The sequence below is a fragment of the Nipponia nippon genome, unplaced genomic scaffold (assembly GCF_047370975.1).
Source record: "Nipponia nippon isolate SJK-2023a ecotype South Korea unplaced genomic scaffold, ASM4737097v1 scaffold_10, whole genome shotgun sequence".
Taxonomy (NCBI): Eukaryota; Metazoa; Chordata; class Aves; order Pelecaniformes; family Threskiornithidae; genus Nipponia; species Nipponia nippon.
Window position 1 is genome coordinate 16,303,772 of NW_028262291.1, and position 19,314 is coordinate 16,323,085.

The 19,314-nt window shown below is 40.8% G+C and overlaps 1 protein-coding gene across 6 annotated transcripts in view; it reads left to right on the top strand.

Annotated features, from left to right (window-relative positions):
- KCNC1 (potassium voltage-gated channel subfamily C member 1) overlaps positions 1–19,314 on the top strand; it is a 137,551-nt gene that overhangs the window by 93,034 nt on the left and 25,203 nt on the right. For all 6 annotated transcript variants that reach the window (XM_087745673.1, XM_087745670.1, XM_009462758.2 and 3 more), the window contains exon 2: positions 7,394–8,327. In XM_087745673.1, the coding sequence (XP_087601799.1) occupies positions 7,394–8,327 (934 nt within the window). The remainder of the gene's footprint in view (positions 1–7,393; positions 8,328–19,314) is intronic.

Consider the following 19,314-nt stretch of genomic DNA (forward strand, 5'->3'; position numbering starts at 1 on the left):
GTAACATCTGATTGTGCCCTCATATACTTATATCACACCCACAAAAGCAGAACTGGATTTTTCCCCTTGCAAATAATTTCAGTTTCATAATCATTGCTCAAAGGATCTCAAAACATCTTACATTAGGATTCTTAATGAAATATTGCAGAGATTGCTTTTTGACAAAGTCCTAGCTTCTGCTCACTTCCACAGCATTATCTGGTTGCTAGTATCATGTGCCTACATTTAGTCATTTGATCAGTCATACAGATTCAATATTTCTTTCAAAAATTCAGCAGAATTACTTGCACATTCAAAATGAGTCATTTGTTTGAATCAGGGTCCATATCTCTAAGAAAGCCGGGAAAATCGGTCTTGACAGATAATAAAGTGGTTATAAAGTGAAGTATTTTAAAGCAGCTTTCATTTAACCCATACTGTGGCTGAGCTGCAGCAAAAAGATTTGTCTCTATTGTTAAACATTTTGGTGATACATGGACTAAGTTTTAAATGAAGAGTAGTTACAGTACGGTTTTCAGATTAAAAAGAAAATAGACAAAGCTTTGTGATTCAAGTCACAGATAGGCAAATGTTGGAAGCTTCATGCAAGTGTAATAGTTCTCAGAGATAAACCTCAGGCAGATGAACTACTGTAAAAGAAAGTTGGTACAGTACTTGAAGAGATGCCTTGTGAATGGGAATCACAGGGTTTTATGCAGGTCTAGCAAAAAGCACAGGGCTCTGGGTGTATTTGAATTACTGATGCTTTGTAGAAGACCAGCTCATGGGTTGCCAGCACTGATCTGAAACTCTTCTGAGCCTAGCTTGTTCCTGCAAGATATACAGCATTTACCAGTCATAGACTTACTGAAAAATTACTAGACTTGGGTTTTTTTTATTATTCTCCCCGCTTGCTCTCCCACCTCCCTCCCCCTCCAAAAAAACTCCAACCCCAACATACTGGATCTCACTAGAGTCATACCATACTTTTCTGGAAGCCCCACAGCACTAATAGCTCTACCATTTCTCCTTTGGAAACAAAGATGTATGGTGAGAGGGTTCCCATCTCCCATTTCAGTCTTGGCAAGCCCTGGGTTCACCTATGAGAGAAGCAACAAATCTCATGCTGCTCAGAGGCCCTGCTCATACAGACGAAGACAACAACTGCTTCGCTCCTGTGCTTTGTTGGTTCAACAGGACCAGGAGGGTTATGATGTAGTGATTTAAATATTTTTGTCATTAAAACCAAAACTCACCGGAATAGATCGGTAGAAAGAGAAGTACCGCTTCTATAGAAAATTTCCTGATGCTTCAATAGATGTAGTTCAAACAAAATGCCATCTTCTTCTGCCTTTCATCCAGAAGTTCAGGGAAGGGTAGCATTTCCTGAATTTCCCTGCAAAAAGGATAGGGATTAAGAATCACTTTTTAAATGCTTCTGTTAGCAGTTGCAAAGGGAGAGGGTGGCAAATCTTCTCTGAGTGTGATCTATTTCTTTTCTCCCATTCAGTTTGAGTCAGGATTGTTAAATGATTCTGAGCAGTATCAAAGGAGAAGAGCACCCGTCTGAGGCATGCAGCCTCTACTAACTCACTCTGAATGTGTGATCCGGAATGAATTATGAATGGTGTGTCGTGTAGACCGCTATTTCCTAGAAAACAAACTCTGAAGTTACTGAAACGTGACTTGCAAAAGCCGTGCTGCTTCCACTGCCACCACCCACTTTTCTCATTGTCTGTGGTCCAAGAGTGGTGTCTCTCTTACCAAAGACTCAGCCAAGGTCTCCCTTCCCAGGCCCCCACTCCAGACATACATTGGGCTGGACACTGAGCAGACATAAATTGGCAGACAGTCCCAAGCCCCAAAGAGTTTGCTATCTCAATAAAAAAACAAGTAGACAAAGGATGGTGCAAAAGATGCAGGTGCACATGCTTGAAGACTAAGAATGTGTCAGTGGTGGAGGTTGGAAAAGAGCCTCAGTCATCTGATTTCTGTCCTGGTGCTTTCATCACCAGCCTTCACTGCCCATCTGCATTGAAGACTGGCAATTCCAGGTGCTGTATCAATGAATTCTAGTGGGTTACTGGCCTTGTTTGTTTAAAACAAAGCATAAAAAAGGTTTCTTATCTCCAAGACCAGAACTATCTCAGAAATGCAAGGTAAAGTGCTGCTGTAAAAACTGATTCCCAGAAGTAAACATCCACACCTGTGTATTTAATACTGCCTGGTCCAATTGTCAGACCTTTTTTCTGAGTGAGCCTAGCCTCCAAATACTCATGTATTAGAAGGTTTATTTGTGTTTTTAAGGCTGTTGGACTTTTGTTTTCTTTCCATGCTGAGTGGAAAGATACTGGCTCATTAATCATGAGAGGCTAGGTCAGATTCTGTTACCTTGCTCCTTTTACAGCTATGCAAAGCTGATGTGAAACACTACTATTCTGAATTAACTGGCACTTCATGTTCACACTGCACTGGCAAAAATGGCTAGGTTAGATACAGGGCAGTGGAGAAGCAGGGAGAAGCAGGCCTTTGAGAGACAGAGACAGATAGATAGGTAGGTAGGTAGATAGATAGATTTAATCAGAGGCAATATAAATTAGATTATTAAATTCTCCACTTATGGGCATGACGTCTTTTAGACTCTTTCAAAGTAACCTTATTAAAGTATATCCGCTATTAACAGAAATTATGCAGGAGTGTAATTTCTTCTCTCTCCAGAATAAAGACATTTTAACGTAACTTATGTTTTAATCAAAATATCCTCTTTTAAAATCTCCTCTCTGCCGTGTCTTATGGCTTCTGCCATTTTGGACAATCTGAGATTTTTCTTTGTTGGTATTAGAGCCAGAAAAAAGCAATGGCAGCAGCATCTCTAGTGAAATAGGAATCATTCACATGTGTCAAAGCAGATAAAAGAGTTTTGATCACTTCAAACACTTTACCTAGGTATTTTCTTTAATTATAGAAAATTTTAGCTGCCATTATGTAACTCAACAGCATGTGACATCACTTCACAAAATCCTCACTCCTTTCCCCCAGCCCATTCAGATCCTAGGAAGAAGAGAAATTCTGTTGTAAAATGTAAGGAGAAAGAAGATTAAGAACCACTAAATAATACAAAAGCAATCCATTGGTTTGATTAGTGTTCAGGCCATTATTAGTGAAATAAAAAGAGATAGCCTTATTTTCAGACGTTAGAACATGTAAGAGTCTCATAGTCTTCACTAGATTTTACGAGCATTGCTCATCTCTGGACTTGACAAGCTATCATGTTAGGCATGATGGCTGATCTCTGTTGGCCTCTGATGGTGGGCCAGAGAGAGCTCTTTTTTCAACCCCTTTGGCATGAATGAGCTGCTCCCCTTAGAAAAACATACTTGCTGAATTTGGTGCTATTGGATTTTGCTTACAGCTTGCTACATCTTATATCAGATAATTAACAAAGAAAAATATTCAGAAGAAAAAAGGGGTGGGGGTAATATAAATTGGTGATCACAAACATAAATCTATGCCAGTGACACAGTACACATTCATTTGTGGCAAGCTGCTAAATTTCTGCATCCCAGGCAGCTGCAGGTGATAAATCTACCAGAGATGAGTGCCAGTAAATGAATTGTCAGGTCTGATTCTCAGGCATTTCTGCACTTCTTTGGATCAGCCAAGGGACTGGGGAACTGTAATGGGGCCTTTATTAAAAGGCTGCTCTCCATTGTCTTCTCCTTTCAGTCTGTGCAGACTTTCTTCTAAAACAAAAAACAAGGGCCTTTCAATATTGAAGCATGGAATGACTAAGGAGCATTTTTACTTCCCAAATATAAAATAGGTTTAGGATTAACTAGTAATTCAACAGAGAAAAAAAAAATTGAAGAAGAAATACTGGGATTCCTCCTGTCAATACCATTGCTCAGACATGGTTTTATGAAATCTTGAAAGCAGACCCACACTTCCAAAGGTGCAAAGCATTCAAAAACATGCCCATCCCTGGGAAAGGGTTCTGGATATTGTTAAATACAGATAGAAGGAAGCAAACGCTTCTCATTCATTTAGCAGGTGCTTCCTGCTCTGCTGAACTGGTGACTAAAGGTTCTCAATTCCCCTCTGAAGCCAAGGTGTGCTTGGGATCATGGTATGTGATGTTCTCTACTGGTAACAGTGCTAGCATGTACCACTGCAGAGAACTTAAATGTCCTGTCAGAATTGGTTACTTCTTCCCTTTAATACAGCAAAACATCACTTTTCAAGATACTTGCTGTGCAAGGTCAGCCTGAAGGTTGTCCTAAGCAGGAAAAACTCACTCAGGAGAGAGATTCGTATATACCAAGAGGAGAATTGCATTTTGAGTCAGCATAAAGAAAGGGGCCTTCTTCACAGACCCCTTAATATGCAAAATGGTTTTATTCCCCTCTCTGCTTCTTATTTGTGAGTGCTACCTGACTTAACGAAGTGTCAGCATTTCCTTCTGCAGCTTGAATTCTCAGGGCTCTACAACTCTATGGTAAAAATCTGCTCCAGGCTAAAACAGAGCAGGCATGCTGAGGCTACTAGAAATATTTTCCTGAGTTCTTGGTGCAAAATACTTTTTGTTTCTCATTTTACTCATACTCAGACAACTGGGATATTAACCTCTACTTAATTAAGCTCTGAGTGTTAACAATATCTTACACAAACTGGCTTTGACCACTTAAGAGACTCTTCAACTCTTTTTTCAGAGGGACTGTTGATATACAATTTTAATATTAAATAATAAATATTAATATTAAAATGGAACATTAAAATTAATATATTAAATATTAATAGTAATATTAAAATGAAAGCATATAGAACCTCTACACATTTATCTAGGATTACGAAGCACATGACAAACACCAGCTAGTTTTTTTTTAACCTATTTTACAGATGAAGAAACTGTGCATGGAGAAATTTCCCTGTTTAACAGGAGAATTTCCCTGTTTAATAGGAGAATCTGATAAAAAGATACCCGCAGTCCTGCTTTTCGATTTCCCTAACCTCCAGATTGTTTATCTTCCAGGCAACTATTTATATTAGACACTGATTTTAGCACACACCAGCACGTATATTACATCATCACAAAACAATGCTATGGTAGCCTGAAGCATTTAGGGGAAGGTAACTGGGTTTTTTAAAAATCTGTGACAATGGCTAGGTTCTGATCTCTTTGGCAACAAAGTTGGATTTGAAAAACAGAAGAGCCTGTTTGCTTCTGTATCCTTCCAAGCTTATTTGCTCTTACTGGCCAAACACTGGCACAGGCTGCCCAGAGAGGCTGTGGATCTCCAATCTTGGCGATGTTCAGACCTGGACCGGGCAAGACCCTGAGCAACCTGGTCCAACTTTGATGTTGTACCAAGCAACCTTCAGAGGGCCCTTCCAACCTAAATGATTCTGTGATTTTATTCTCTGCCAGTTTCTCTGTATTCTATTATATGGTTCACCTCAAACTGTGGCAAATCCTTGCTTTTGACTTTGTTTGCTAATACAGAAGGTCAAGCCTAATTCTGCACTAGGTCTACCCAGGAAAGCAGACAGGAGGAAATTCTTGATTGCAGGAGAGCGTTGGTAGCTTGAAGCATAGATTATTTTTAACTGGTCTATTCCTTTGGTAGCAGTTTCTTTTAGATTATTGCACTGCCTTTACTGACAACAGACAATTAGAAGAAACGAGTTCTTTTTAACCCCTATTTTGGCTACACTGCTGAAAAAGGGACATTGTGAATTACAGGACACTATTAGAATATTTGAATAATATTTTAATTACCACAGTTGCTCATGCTCATGAAGACAGTGAAGTAATATCTTATGTGACGTCTCTTGTCAAGGTGACACACAAGACAAACAGGAAGATTACAGCTGTAGGGAGTGAAATGGAAAGAGGTATTACCATTACTGTACCACTCCAGCCCACAAAGAGACTTCTTAGATATAGGCAAACTACTTAATTGATTAAAGGAGGATTGAGCAGAGGAATTATGGTTACAAGAGTTGTGAATTTTGGCCTGACTGTACCCCTCAATTATCCTGGAATACAACCAAGAGATCTCCTTTAGGCTGAGGAAAGCCTGAGAAAAGCTGAGCGAGCTGCAGTTGTTCAGCCTGGAGAAGAGAAGGCTCTGGGGAGACGTTACTGTGGCCTTTCAGTACTTAAAGGGGGCTTATAAGAAAGATGGGGACAGACTTTTTAGTAGGGCCTGTTGCAATAGGACAAGGGGTAATGGTTTTAAACTAAAAGAGGGTAGATTCAGACTAGGTATAAGGAAGAAATGTTTTATGATGAGGTGGTGAAACACTGGAACAGTTTGCCCAGAGAGGCGGTAGATGCCCCATCCCTGGAAACATTCAAGGCCAGGCTGGATGAGGCTCCGAGCAAACCGATGTAGTTGAAGATGTCCCTGCTCATTGCAGGGGGGTTGGACTAGATGACCTTTAAAGGTCCCTTCCAACCCAAACCATTCTATGATTCTGTGAAAAGCAGGAGCTGAGGCAGAAGAGGGAAATACTCCCAAGGTAAACACTCATTGACTTTGGGGGCTGCTACCACCTTCACTGTAACTTGATTAACCAAATCGTAATCCAAAACCTTAAAAAAGATTCATCTAGTTCTGGTACCAGTCTTACATTTTAATGAGAATCTCTTCAAGAAAACATTGTCTGGTAAAATCCAATAGATCTGTCTCCTTTTGGATCAGCTGACAGGCTTACCTGAAACCTCTTTCTTCCCCTCCCTGTCCCCCACCCCCAAAAGATCTGGAGAAGGGAACTGAGAACAGAGATGTTTACTCTAGGAGAGCTCGGTTTGATATGTGACGGTTCTTCAAGCTGTCCCTGGGATTTGGCAAGAAAGTCTGATGATGCCAAGCAGGACTCTGCTCCTTGCTGTAGAGCCCACCTGAGACCGCCACTAGTATTTACTAGCACCTGACTGAGATCTGAAATACCACAACCGTCACTAAGCTGGGAGCAGGAGGCAACCACCATACCACTGACACAATGCTGCAAAAAGACTCTTGCGTGACAATTATCCTAGAAGGTGTGCTCTGTCTTTAAGACCAGGAAGTAACAGAAGACCAAGTTCAGAAAGGTAGAATTTAAATATGTCCTTAACCTTAAATCTCACAGAAAGCTCTAAGATTTAAATGCTTGCTTAAATTTACACTCAACGCCAAAACGCTATCTGTATAGGAATGAATGTTAGCACGTACTTATATACTGATCTCCGTCCAAGTTTGAATGTTAGGCTGTCTTTGCAGGTGAGACTTGGCATCTTAAGCCCACAGGAAGAAGGCTTGGCATTATCTTTAGTTTTAATACAGCTCTTGTCTCTCCCTGGTGTTTCAGAATCAAAGCGCCTGTACTTAACCTGCTGTTTAACCTTTCTCTCATATCTTTCTTTCCACAGTATGTGGCATTTGCCTCTCTCTTCTTCATTCTGGTCTCCATCACCACCTTCTGCCTCGAGACCCATGAGAGATTTAACCCCATTGTGAACAAGACAGAAACTGAATTCATCGGGAATGACACCCAGGTGCGGCACTACAGGGAAGCAGAGACTGAAGCCTTTCTCACCTACATCGAAGGTGTCTGTGTGGTCTGGTTTACATTTGAGTTCTTGATGAGAGTCACTTTCTGCCCAAACAAGGTGGAATTTATCAAAAACTCTTTGAACATCATTGACTTTGTGGCCATACTGCCTTTCTATCTAGAGGTTGGACTCAGTGGCCTGTCTTCCAAAGCTGCTAAGGATGTCCTGGGCTTCCTCCGCGTAGTCCGTTTCGTGCGAATCCTGCGAATTTTCAAGCTGACCCGCCACTTCGTTGGGTTGCGGGTCTTGGGACACACCCTCCGCGCCAGCACAAACGAATTCTTGCTGCTCATCATATTTTTGGCATTGGGCGTCTTAATCTTTGCCACGATGATCTATTATGCCGAGAGAATAGGTGCTAAACCAAATGACCCTAGTGCCAGTGAACACACACACTTTAAAAATATCCCCATCGGCTTTTGGTGGGCTGTTGTCACCATGACAACCCTGGGCTACGGAGACATGTATCCTCAGACTTGGTCAGGCATGCTGGTGGGGGCCCTCTGTGCTCTCGCTGGTGTACTGACCATTGCCATGCCTGTCCCTGTCATTGTGAACAATTTCGGAATGTATTACTCCTTAGCTATGGCTAAGCAGAAGCTACCAAAGAAAAAAAAGAAGCATATCCCGAGGCCACCCCAGCTGGGATCCCCCAATTATTGTAAATCTGTCGTAAACTCTCCACACCACAGTACTCAGAGCGACACTTGCCCACTGGCCCAAGAAGAAATTTTAGAAATTAACAGAGCAGGTAGGAAACCTCTTAGAGGAATGTCCATCTGACCGTTAACCTCCATCCCGCGTAGTGATTTAAGATTCAGCCAGACTGCTTTCTTAGAGCAATGGGTAGCACATTTATCCATTCTAGTCCCACCATCACACAGTGAATAATATGTGTGAAGTCTAGGTTGCAGGGACAAATGGTACAGTGGAGGCTGATCAGCAAAACTAAGGATGAGAGCACGCTCTAGGAGCCCAAACTTTGGTCCTGGTTAAGGGCCTACAAGTCTCAAGATATTTTGAAGAGCTGTTACATCTAGTGGAAGAATTTTGAGAGTTCTACAGCTATGTTGCTGGACTGTGTAATGCATCTCAGAGGCTCCTGAGAGCTGAATGCTTCGTAGAGCAGAGTAGGAGCCAAGTACTCAGCAATTACAGAGTTTTCTGACAAAACAGGGCTGGAATTTGAAACAGCCAGATGCTTTCTCATTTGTTCCCATTTGGGACCTTTCAGCTGTTTTAAATGGCAGATATTGTACATCTCATTACAGAAACTAGGTGCCTAGTAAGTTGAAGGGACAACTATACCATCATGCATATTCATGAGACAATCCCGTCTCTTTCTGATGATTAACTGCAAAGTAGAACAACAGCTCAAATTCTTGACACTAATGCAAAATGACTCACTCTGAGACAAGACTAGATGTAAGGATGTTTATTCCATGGCATGCAAATCAATCTATTCTATAATATTCCACTAGAATTTAGCATTTAGAACTATGAAGAGTTTTGAACCACATTTTCTCAAACATACTCCTTTTGCAAGTATGGGTTGGTGAGTTACAGCTCTTTCAACCTTCTAGCAGCAAAGGCCAACTGGAAAAGGTCTGACTGGTCGTTACTGGCCGGTTTGGCCTAAACAGTGATTGCCTCATAATATGGTATTCTTATTTTTAATTATACTGATTCATGTTAGCAATAGGCAAAACCAGAGCAAAATTAATCATACTAATTCTACTGGGAGGGGGGAGGGAAACGGAAAAAATACTAGTCACCATGGAATATATTATAGTATCCCATGGCTAGTGGTTAATTATGGGAATATCTCAGTTTTATGAGAATCCTCCTATAGCACATAAAGTTACGGGGCTCCAATTTGATTATTTAAACCCCATAATCTACCTCTACCCATGGAATATCACTATTTATTCTATGGAGTAATTTCGAAGTAGATAACCATGTTCAAAACAAAGCCAACTTCATTTTGGCAGATGTTCCAGCCAAGTTGCATAGTAGACATTCTTCTGCCTATTCAGAATATCCCCCTGTGTTGTATTAGATAGAACAGATTGCCAGTCAAGTGATTTTAACTGACATCTAGTCAAAAAGAGATGTTTTGAAAGAGCTAGCATATACCTATGATGGTCTTGTGTTATCATTTTTTTACTTTGAAGAAAATTCTAATTTGTTACTCACTGTGAGTGAGGTATTCTCTTGCCATCTCATAGCCATGCATGTTGATGTCATTGTGAGAGGCACAAAGAAAGTGAGACTTTCCTTTGTGTGTGACTTCACCAATGTCAATGCTAGTTTTGGAGGGGAAGAGCTGGTGAGAACCTTTCTCTTCTTTTCTATTCCCTTCTCTCTTCTTATTTCTTTTCCCTTTTGTGCAAATATGTAAAATCCATTCAGAAGGTAAATAGCTTTCATTTTTTTTGTTAAAGGCTATTCCATTGCAACAGGCCAATCACAATTCACGTGACTGATAGACTGTCTCTTTCCTATTGTATCTTTGGCGCATAAGTGTATGGTTTTATCATCCATTCCCCTCAGGTTGCAAATGCTTATCACGACTCATGTCCAAGCAGCAAACTTCCTCATAAGTAGATGTCTTTGTGGCATCACGTATCAAGAGGGAAAGAGGGCACAAACAATACTGCGTGTCTCCTACTGTGAGCAATATGCCAACTACCCACTTGTAATGTGCAAGAGATGCCAGACTCTTGAGTACTTCAGCAGTCAGCTATTATTCTTCTCAGAAATCCCTTGCTTTATAAAGTTCCTTCCATTACCTACCCTGGTCCTCTCTGGGAACTAGAGGGCTAAGAACTCTAAGAGTTCAGTGCAATTCCACACTGGTATCCTGAGAATACGTGTAATTTTGGTTCAATGTGGAACTGTTTTGCCACCATCAGTGCTCTAAAATCAGCTGTTACCACAATATCCATGAAGTATTGATAGTAACAGCAACTTATCTATTTCTGCAATAATTAAGAGAGACTATTTTTATATACGTATACAAGCATATATATTTTAAGAAGCAAAAAAGCACACTTATACTTCAGCTAACAAAATGGACTCGGTAACATCGTTGCTGGAGTTCTGTTTCTGATAATTATTATGCACCACTAGCAGCAAAAAATATTGCCTGCATCTCCTAGGTTCCTAATAGGGAAAGATCTATATGTGTGCAAGAGAAAACTAAAAAATAATAAGTGAGATCAGAACTGAACTGTTAAAACAAGATCTGCATTGCCTTGGATGTTGAGGTTCAGTTATGTAATATGAAGCATTTGTAGGCACTGACTTGTTCCTGAAACTATAACCTGCACATTATCTGAAAACAAAGACTTGCAAGCAGTGAATGTTTCCCACACTGTAAAATACTTGGATTGGTTAACAGCACCTAAGTGTAAACAATCAGTTAACATTGTATTAGGAACACAGAATGGGTGCCTAACGTTTCTAAAATAATGCCTGAGTTGTCCAAGATATTTCTTGTAATTTTTAACTGTAAAGCTTCAGTGTGACAGTGTCTAGGTGATATAAGGTCATATGATGTATATCTAACACATTATTCCAAAAAAAGCGTGTTTAGCTGCTCAGGTGTGAAGGACATCACATGAAGTTATTAATTCCATATGTTATGAGTGGTGGAATGATTAAACACTTCACAAAACAGTGATGAGTATGAAATAGTTCCACATATGACTATCTCTCTATAGCCCTCTCATGCACTGAGTCAGCAGTTCACAGCTGTTCTCGGTCCATACACACAGGGCCAACGGGGCTCTATGGAGAGCTCTGCACAGCCACGGGCCAGTGCCTCCTCTCAGGCTAAGGAGCGCTTTCCTGGCACGGACATGCAAACAGCAGAACTTTGCCCACAGGCTGCACAGCTGCTGCCAATGATGCTATGGTCATTTGCAGGCAAAGCGAAGATGGTTTGAATTTAAATTCTGGGTATGTTTGAATTAAATTTTTAAATTGTCCCCAACACTCTCAGCAGCTCAGTCCTGGGCTAATCTACACCTGGCAGGAGGGTATCTTTAAATAACAGCACTTGATTTTAATTTTATATAAAGAATGTCAGTTTGATGCTACCATGCCTCCCCTTTCTGCAGCAACCCTTCCTGCTCTCCATCCCGTCCAATCCCGTCAATGGGTGGCTGGGAAAGCAGCAGAAGGGGAGGAAAGGCACTTCAGAGTAGAGGATGGCAGAGCTACTGCTGCAGGCAGGCCTTCACCAGCAGCATTAATAAAGTAGAGATTTCCTTTATACAAAAAAATCTTCTTCAAGACAGTTTCTGATGCCCATAAATTCTCAAGATACTGCTTATATAGTGCCTGGAGAAAATGGGCCTGATACAAAAGGAGCAGATCTCACCTGACCAATTTGACTAAAACTCCTTGACTCGGGGATATCTCAGACTACAGAGGACCAGGTGTCCCCTCACTTAAAATATACACACCAAGGTCTAGCATCACCATGTCAAACTATTAACTCTCTTATGTTGCAGTGTTGTTTACAGGCCCCATTCAAGATCAGGGCTTCATTTTGCCATTGTTGTATATGTGACAACCACTATATTACAATCAAATACCCAACAGGCTATGTAGACAGCAAAGAGAAAACAGAAGTAATCTCCGGTATTTTCATTTGACACAGGGCTTAATTTAATTGAGCAAGATCACTTGAAAGGTCTGTGGCAAAGCCACTAGTTGAACATAACGAAATAAGCATCAGTCAACCATAGTCTGCCATGCTGCAGTGTCTTTTATCTAGAGGCTTCTGAGTATTCCGAACAGTCAGTATCATAACAGAAGGAAAATAGAAAAAGAAAAGCAAAGCAAGATTTGCTTCAAACAGAAGCAAACCAGAAAAAGCAAGTTTTAACCACTTAAACTTAGCTGATTTCTGTCCCAAACCACACACTGTCCTGCAGGTATAAGTTATCTCAGTACACATAGTGAAATATTTTAAGGTGAAAGTTTATAAGAAAACCTGAAAACATGCAAAACAAATCTTGAAAGCTCTCAGTTTCATTTTGAAAGTGTTACTCAGCTCTTCAGTCCCTCTTTTCTGTGAGCTGTATGCTTACCTGAAGGATAGGTTGACTGCATGATTACATCTTAAAGTTGCCATAAGATGAAGCGGTGAATGTCATCTTCCAACACTGTAAAAGAAATTTAGAATATGAATAGAATTCATAACTTCATTTGATGTCTACAGTACTGTCTGGTGCCACAGAGCAATGGTCTTAAGAATGCATCCATAATACATAAGCACAGGTGATGGTTTATTTTGGGTTTGTTCAGAGATCTACCCCAATCTTCTATTGTTTTCATATATATATTTACAACACCAGCACACACAGTGTTTATATTGACTTTAATATGGCCAAAAAAAGTACTTCTCACCTCTCTGATCCCCTCTGCATGCAGCTTCACTTAAGCTATACTCCAAGGATATCGTATCTTCATATAAATGTATTGTGCAGCCTTTTTCACAGTGTACTGATGGCAAAATTCTCTACTCATTGCATAGCTGTAAAATATGGAAGAAATATTACTAGAATTCAGGCTCCTAAGAGGAGAAGGAAAATGTCTGTCATTACTAATACAGTCTTTAGCTTCAGAAAAACTTCTGTGGTTGTTTTACTTACCTGCCTAAAAAAAACATTTTCCATAACCCACTCCTTGACTATCCCTATGTCTGAATAGTTAACGCAATCCAAGTCTATCACTGACAGAGGGGAACTACATAGTTACAGTGACTCCAGTGTAGTCCATGGTCAGATGAACTGGAGCAAGCTGTGACATTAGGAACCTATTATTTCAATGCAATTTCCTGAGAGAGAGCTGATCTCCTTTTAAAGAACTAATGTGGAATTACCCATTTCAGCTTTATCATTCATGCTTTCTGAAGGAGCTGCTCTTTTCTCAGGGCTTCATTTTTCTTCCCTTCTGTCACCATAACCTAAATAACCTGTGTTCCTTGTGCAACACACCGGTTCTAACATCAGAAGTGTGCTGAGCACTGTAATTCTAGTGCCAATGCTCGGTGGGAGCTGGGGACTCTTGGCAGTTCTTGTCACAGGCCGATTATGCTGCCTAACATTTCGCTGTAGTTTGGGAACTTCAGTGGCTTTTATGGATAGCAAAGCATTGTTAAAGCCATGGGTATGTAGTCACTGTGGTGGTCCTTCAATCCACTGGGAAGCAAATTCTCTGATCAAATGCCTTTGAACATTAAAAAAAAAGATATTATCTAATTTTAGTGTCATAAAACCTTTGACCCTCTCTGTAAGATGGACAGCAGACAGCAATGTAACGGCAAAGAGTTTAGGCCTGTTTCAGCTCAAAAGACTTTGATGTTTAAATGTGTTGGACATAAAAAATACTAAAAAGGCAGTGGAAAAGGTAATAGGGAGATGGTTTTTCTTTCCTCCTTATACTTAGCCTTCCTAGCTTTTAAAAATCCAAAATTCTTCACTCCAAAATAGCAAATGAGGTAATGATTGCATCTTAATGTCACTGAAGATGGAGTCCTCTGGATCTAATGTAAAAACTGTAACAGCTCAAAGTAAAAGGAATAACGCTCAGTTCTTCTCATCTAACTTAAGATGCATTTGCCTGAGGTCCACCTTATATTGGAAGAAGAGTCAGGCAGTCTCGGAGAGTAATTCACTCATTTGTGATCTGAACTGCCCTCTGGAGGTTGGTTTCTCCATAAGTGATCTCAGGTGACTGCAGCTCTAACTTAAGATCCTCAGTTAAGTGCCTACAGTTAGATGGAAGCAATTTGGATCTATTCCTTGCCCCATGCCCCATGTGGCATTTCTGCAATCTCACAGCTGTGGGTCACAGGCAAAGAAGAATTTATAACTAATATAATGTAATACTTTGTTGTACAATTATTCATCTATCATTCCCTGTAGAGACACAACTGGTGGTTGTCACTTGTACTACAGTGCTTGTTTACTTTAGAATTTGAGTAAAAAATATCATTCTCTATACCAAGTCATTTGAAAACAAAATGGAGGAGCTATGAATTCAAACACAGTGCTTTGGGTTTCCTGCTTTTCTCTGGCACTATGTGAGACACTAAAAAAAAAACCAAACAAAAAAACCCCAAAAATCTCCCCACTTAGCCCACTGTGGTCTGGCCACAGCCAGGGATGAGTGTGTGTAGGAGCAGGGCTGCACTAAGCTGAAAAACAATCGCAGAACTAAATAATAAATCGTAGGACTTTTCATGCCTTAATAACTTAATGAGCACGAGACACTTTTAGTGACAGGAAAACACAGATACAAGCACTCCAGCCAAGTCAGGTCAACCTGTGCCAATCCTCCAGCACAAGGCAGACGTAAATATGGTAAATCCTCTTCCTCAAGCACTTGCCTGCCACTGCAGCTCCCATGCCATCCAGTGCAGAATGCATTCCTGGGATACAAAAGAGGTACTCTTGGCATCTCTCCCTTCTGCTGGACTGAGTATGACTGGTGTTTGCAGGATAGATACAACAAAAGGCACCTCTGTGCAAGAAGTATATCTCTGCTGCAGTAGAACTAGATAGACGGGATGACTTACCCATTGCTACAAAAGGCCAGGGACAAAAGGGTCTAGGGTGTGAGGTCCCAGTTCTGTGCCCAGTCCACTTGCTTATACCCCTCTTACTCTGTACTTGCTGGAAATTTTCTCCAAGCCTTTTGGCCACTTGCTTGTCTGTTTATAAGCACGAAGCTGAAATAACAAGCAATACCATTTCTGCTGTCATTGTTCTTTGTATTCATCCATGCTCCATGTCTCAGACACCTTCCATACTGTACAGATCATCATACTGTATTCCTCAGAGCGGTAATATAAGATTGTAGCATGACTCACCTGACTGCATTTTCCTGCAACCTCTACCTGACCTGTCAATGACCACTGCGCTCTACAGAATATGGTGTTAGTGAGACTCTCAGAAGTCCAGGATGGGTATAAGTGAAACCCCAGAACTGTCAGGATAAAACTAGGAAGGATCTCCCAGAGCTCTTTGCAATGCAGCACTTCCAGGAGCAACAGTTCTCAGCACTGCATTAAGCACATATCCAATAATACCTCTAATAGCAAGATGCACTGGATCTACTTAACCAGAGCTCCTGTATTTCCTCTAGCGGTACCAATAGGTAGGCAGCCAACATACTGTCACCTCACTTCAAGAAGTAGTACCTCTCAAAGGTGATATTCTCTGGGAGTGACGTTACTATGTTGGCCAGTTAGTACTGGGAGAGGCAGTCACCACCGTCACTGGAGTGCCTTTACTGGGGGACACGGCTTCCTGGAGGGACCCAGGTCAACACGGTGGTGAGTAAATGTTGAAGAGGTAGGTTGGGTCGGAAGGATTCTGCATATTCATGTAGCATACTAAATTCTGCTCTCGTGCCAGTGTGAAGTCCATCAGTGCGATATCTACTCAGAAGAGCTTCATAGCAACTTTCAAAATATGCAGTAATATAAAAATGAGGAAACTTTAATAAAGATACCTAGAACTAATAAAGATTTGTATTTTAATGGCCTTAGAATACTGGGGTAACTAAAACTGAGTTGTTATATAGGAATCTTAATTCTTTTACATGTTCTTCACATTTTCTCTCTCTTTTTCTCTTTCTCTCTTTCGCTCTGTTTGTTAACATTTACTTGTTATTACTGTACGTTGCTTGCAACTTGTGTATGTTACAGACTGTCACATTTTATTCTGTGAAGTTTTTCTTCAATTCCCATCAACCTGAGCTCCATGTTGGGCAGCCGAGGAGATTACAATACAGTTCTTTAATGCAAAAGAACAAGGAATGTCACAGACTATAGGTAACTTCACTGAGGTTGTGACACAAAACCTGATGCGAGGTATTAATGCAAAGAGTAAGTACTCGGTATGACAACAGAACTACTTAGTTAAATTACCTTCTTTTTTTCAGATAGTCTGCATGGGAAAAAATAATTTTCCTTACTCTCCAGCAGAAAAAATTCCCAAACCTACCAATTTAGGATTTTTTTCACTGCCATTTTGAAAACCAGTGATGCCCATGCTGATACATCATTACTCATTTTCAAAGGTTTAAACCCATATTTTCTACGCTGTTCCTCTCTATGCTATACTTCCTTCCATACTCTTCAAGCTGTAATTTCATAATTTCATCATCCTTTGTCTGTGGTTTAATATATCTTCTCCATAATTCTTTTTCTAATTTAATATAGTTACATCCCTTTCACTCTAAGGACCTGATTTAACAACAAAAATGAGCCCCTACCCATGGGATCCACGTTTCTTAATCCTGCATGAGGCTCTGGAGCCCATAAAAATTGATTTCAGGTCTGGCACAGAAGCATAATTGTTGTTTTGCTGAATCAGGTCCTGAGCAAAGTATTTTGTTTACAATCTCCCCCAGTTACCCCCAAACACTACTTTGAAAGAATGATAAAAAATAGCTGATAGCCATTTCTGATAATTTTCTAGAGGGACAGCATGAAGTTTATTGCTACTAAGCCTATTCTTAATTGTCAGTAAATTATGTTAACTCAGAAATTGCCATAGCCATGTACTAACTCAAGAAAAGCATATTCTTCTCAGTGTGCAGTTCCTTTACTTCCTGATTCACTATTATGCTCTGACCCTCCCTTAATCAGTGAAGAAGCACAGCAGAGTTTAGATGGAGTGTAGTATAAAGAGATTTATACTGATGCAATTGATGAGTGGCCAATAAATATTAATGGACAGTAAACACTATCCAGGCAACTAAAACAGAAACAACTTGCTAACAGGAGTGAAGTTTGAATTAAAAACACTCAAGAGAGTAGGGAATTGAACTGTAAATACTTCCTTTCCATGCAACGTCTCAGAGAGAAATTTAGGGATATAAAGTCAATGGGTATTTTCAGATGCTGAGCAGCTCTTAACCCCTCCACAAATCAGAGTAAATGTCTTTGAATACTTGGATTCATACTCTTAACTTCATCATAATAATTTGCTTAGCACAAGAAGTATCAGGCAAAAGTGATGCTGCAAAAATAGGATGCAAAAAGGAATAGAAAATCTTTGCATTTTCTTTAGAATAAAGACAGCTGGGAAATTCTGTCCTCCAGCAGCAACTACAGCAGCCTCACAGCTGCTCTGCTTCCCTCTTCCAGCTAGTAGGCTTGTAGCTAAGAAAAGCTAGAGCACAGCAGTTCTCCACCCTCACCTTGGCCATGCCACCTCTCTTCCTGTACCTTTCTGTCACTAGCCCAAGAGCCAGGGAAAACCGTCATACCAAGAGAGTTTCCCATTGCCAGCATACTATGACACAACTGTTTGCCACATTAACAGCCCTTTTATATCACCAGAAAAGTGCAAGAGGACTGAAAAACAGATAAGTAATTAACTCACTCAATGAACAACGCATCATTATTTTCTTCAGGGATTCAGTTGGATTAAAGGTCTCTCCTTTGAGGGACCTCATGGAGATCCTTCTTCATAAGAGACTTCAGGCAGCTACTGTGCATATTAGGGTTAGCAACAGGGGTTTAAAATGAGCAAATGAAAATGACCCCCAAGCTCTGAAGGAGAACCAAAGGACACTCTCAATTGGTCAGGAGTGGGACTATCTACAGACCGTAATAATGGCAATCCCAGGTTTGGGATCAGGCCTATAAGAGCACAGTTGAGATCTAGACAAGCTGTAAATTCATTTTCAGGTGTACATGGGGTGGTGGTGTGGAATGTAACTTTAGTCAGATGAGGCCTCCCCAGTAGAAAGATCTTCACCTTTCAAGCAACTTCCTTTCTCAGTTCTGGCCCTGTTTTGCACTCAATTGCTCCTACCTCCTTCCTGCTTGTCAACCCTTTCCCTTGTAACAGGGCTGCAGAATCTTGAAGTTCCCAAGCCTTTGTGGAATGGCAAACGGCTGTTCAGGGAAGCTGTAGGTACTCAAGCTGGGTCCTTGTCTATTTTAATCCTTAAACAAGGGTATCCAAGAGGAAGACAGTCTGTGTTCTGGAAGAGACTGCCAGTGACCTAACATGACCAAAGGAAACAGCACTATGTCTCTTAATTGCTGTGTTTCTGATGTAGGGCTGAGAAGACCCCATCTTCTTTAGCACAATGTCAAAGAATCTGGCATGGTTCATGTAGCCAGGTATTGACTCATGGGTTAATATGCATGGATACCATGCTGTGCATTGTGGAGTTTCTCTCAGCCCTGTTTCAAAGTGGTTATAACCTACAGAAGTTCCTATAAGGACTGGAAAAGGCATTGGATTTCCAATCCTGTAAGAACTGAAAGTGGTCTACCCTGAGAGTGCCTTTCAACTCATCCAGTCATTGGGTTAAGTCACCACTTCACAGCTCTGTAGACACATAGGAGATGGGGGGGGGGGCGGGGGGGTGGGGGGCAGCTACAACCCCAGGAGGAAATAGTGTGAGTTGAGACCCTTCCTGCCCCCCCCCCCCCCCCCCCCCAATTTCTGAAGACATCTAAGGTAAGAAGGGTAGACCAGAAACTTGTTTCTTGGCAGCTGTTGGAGAATGGTAGTGTTTGCTTAAGGGAAGAGGACTGGGGTGACCTTCCCAGTGTAGGAACCGCTTCTGTACAAGTGCTGCATTTCCAAGCATATATTGAGGTCAATGAATATATCATACAATTATGTCCACTGATACTCTGAATGTAAGATGCAGTTCAAATAGGTGGAGATTCAGTGTCAGACTCTGGCTTA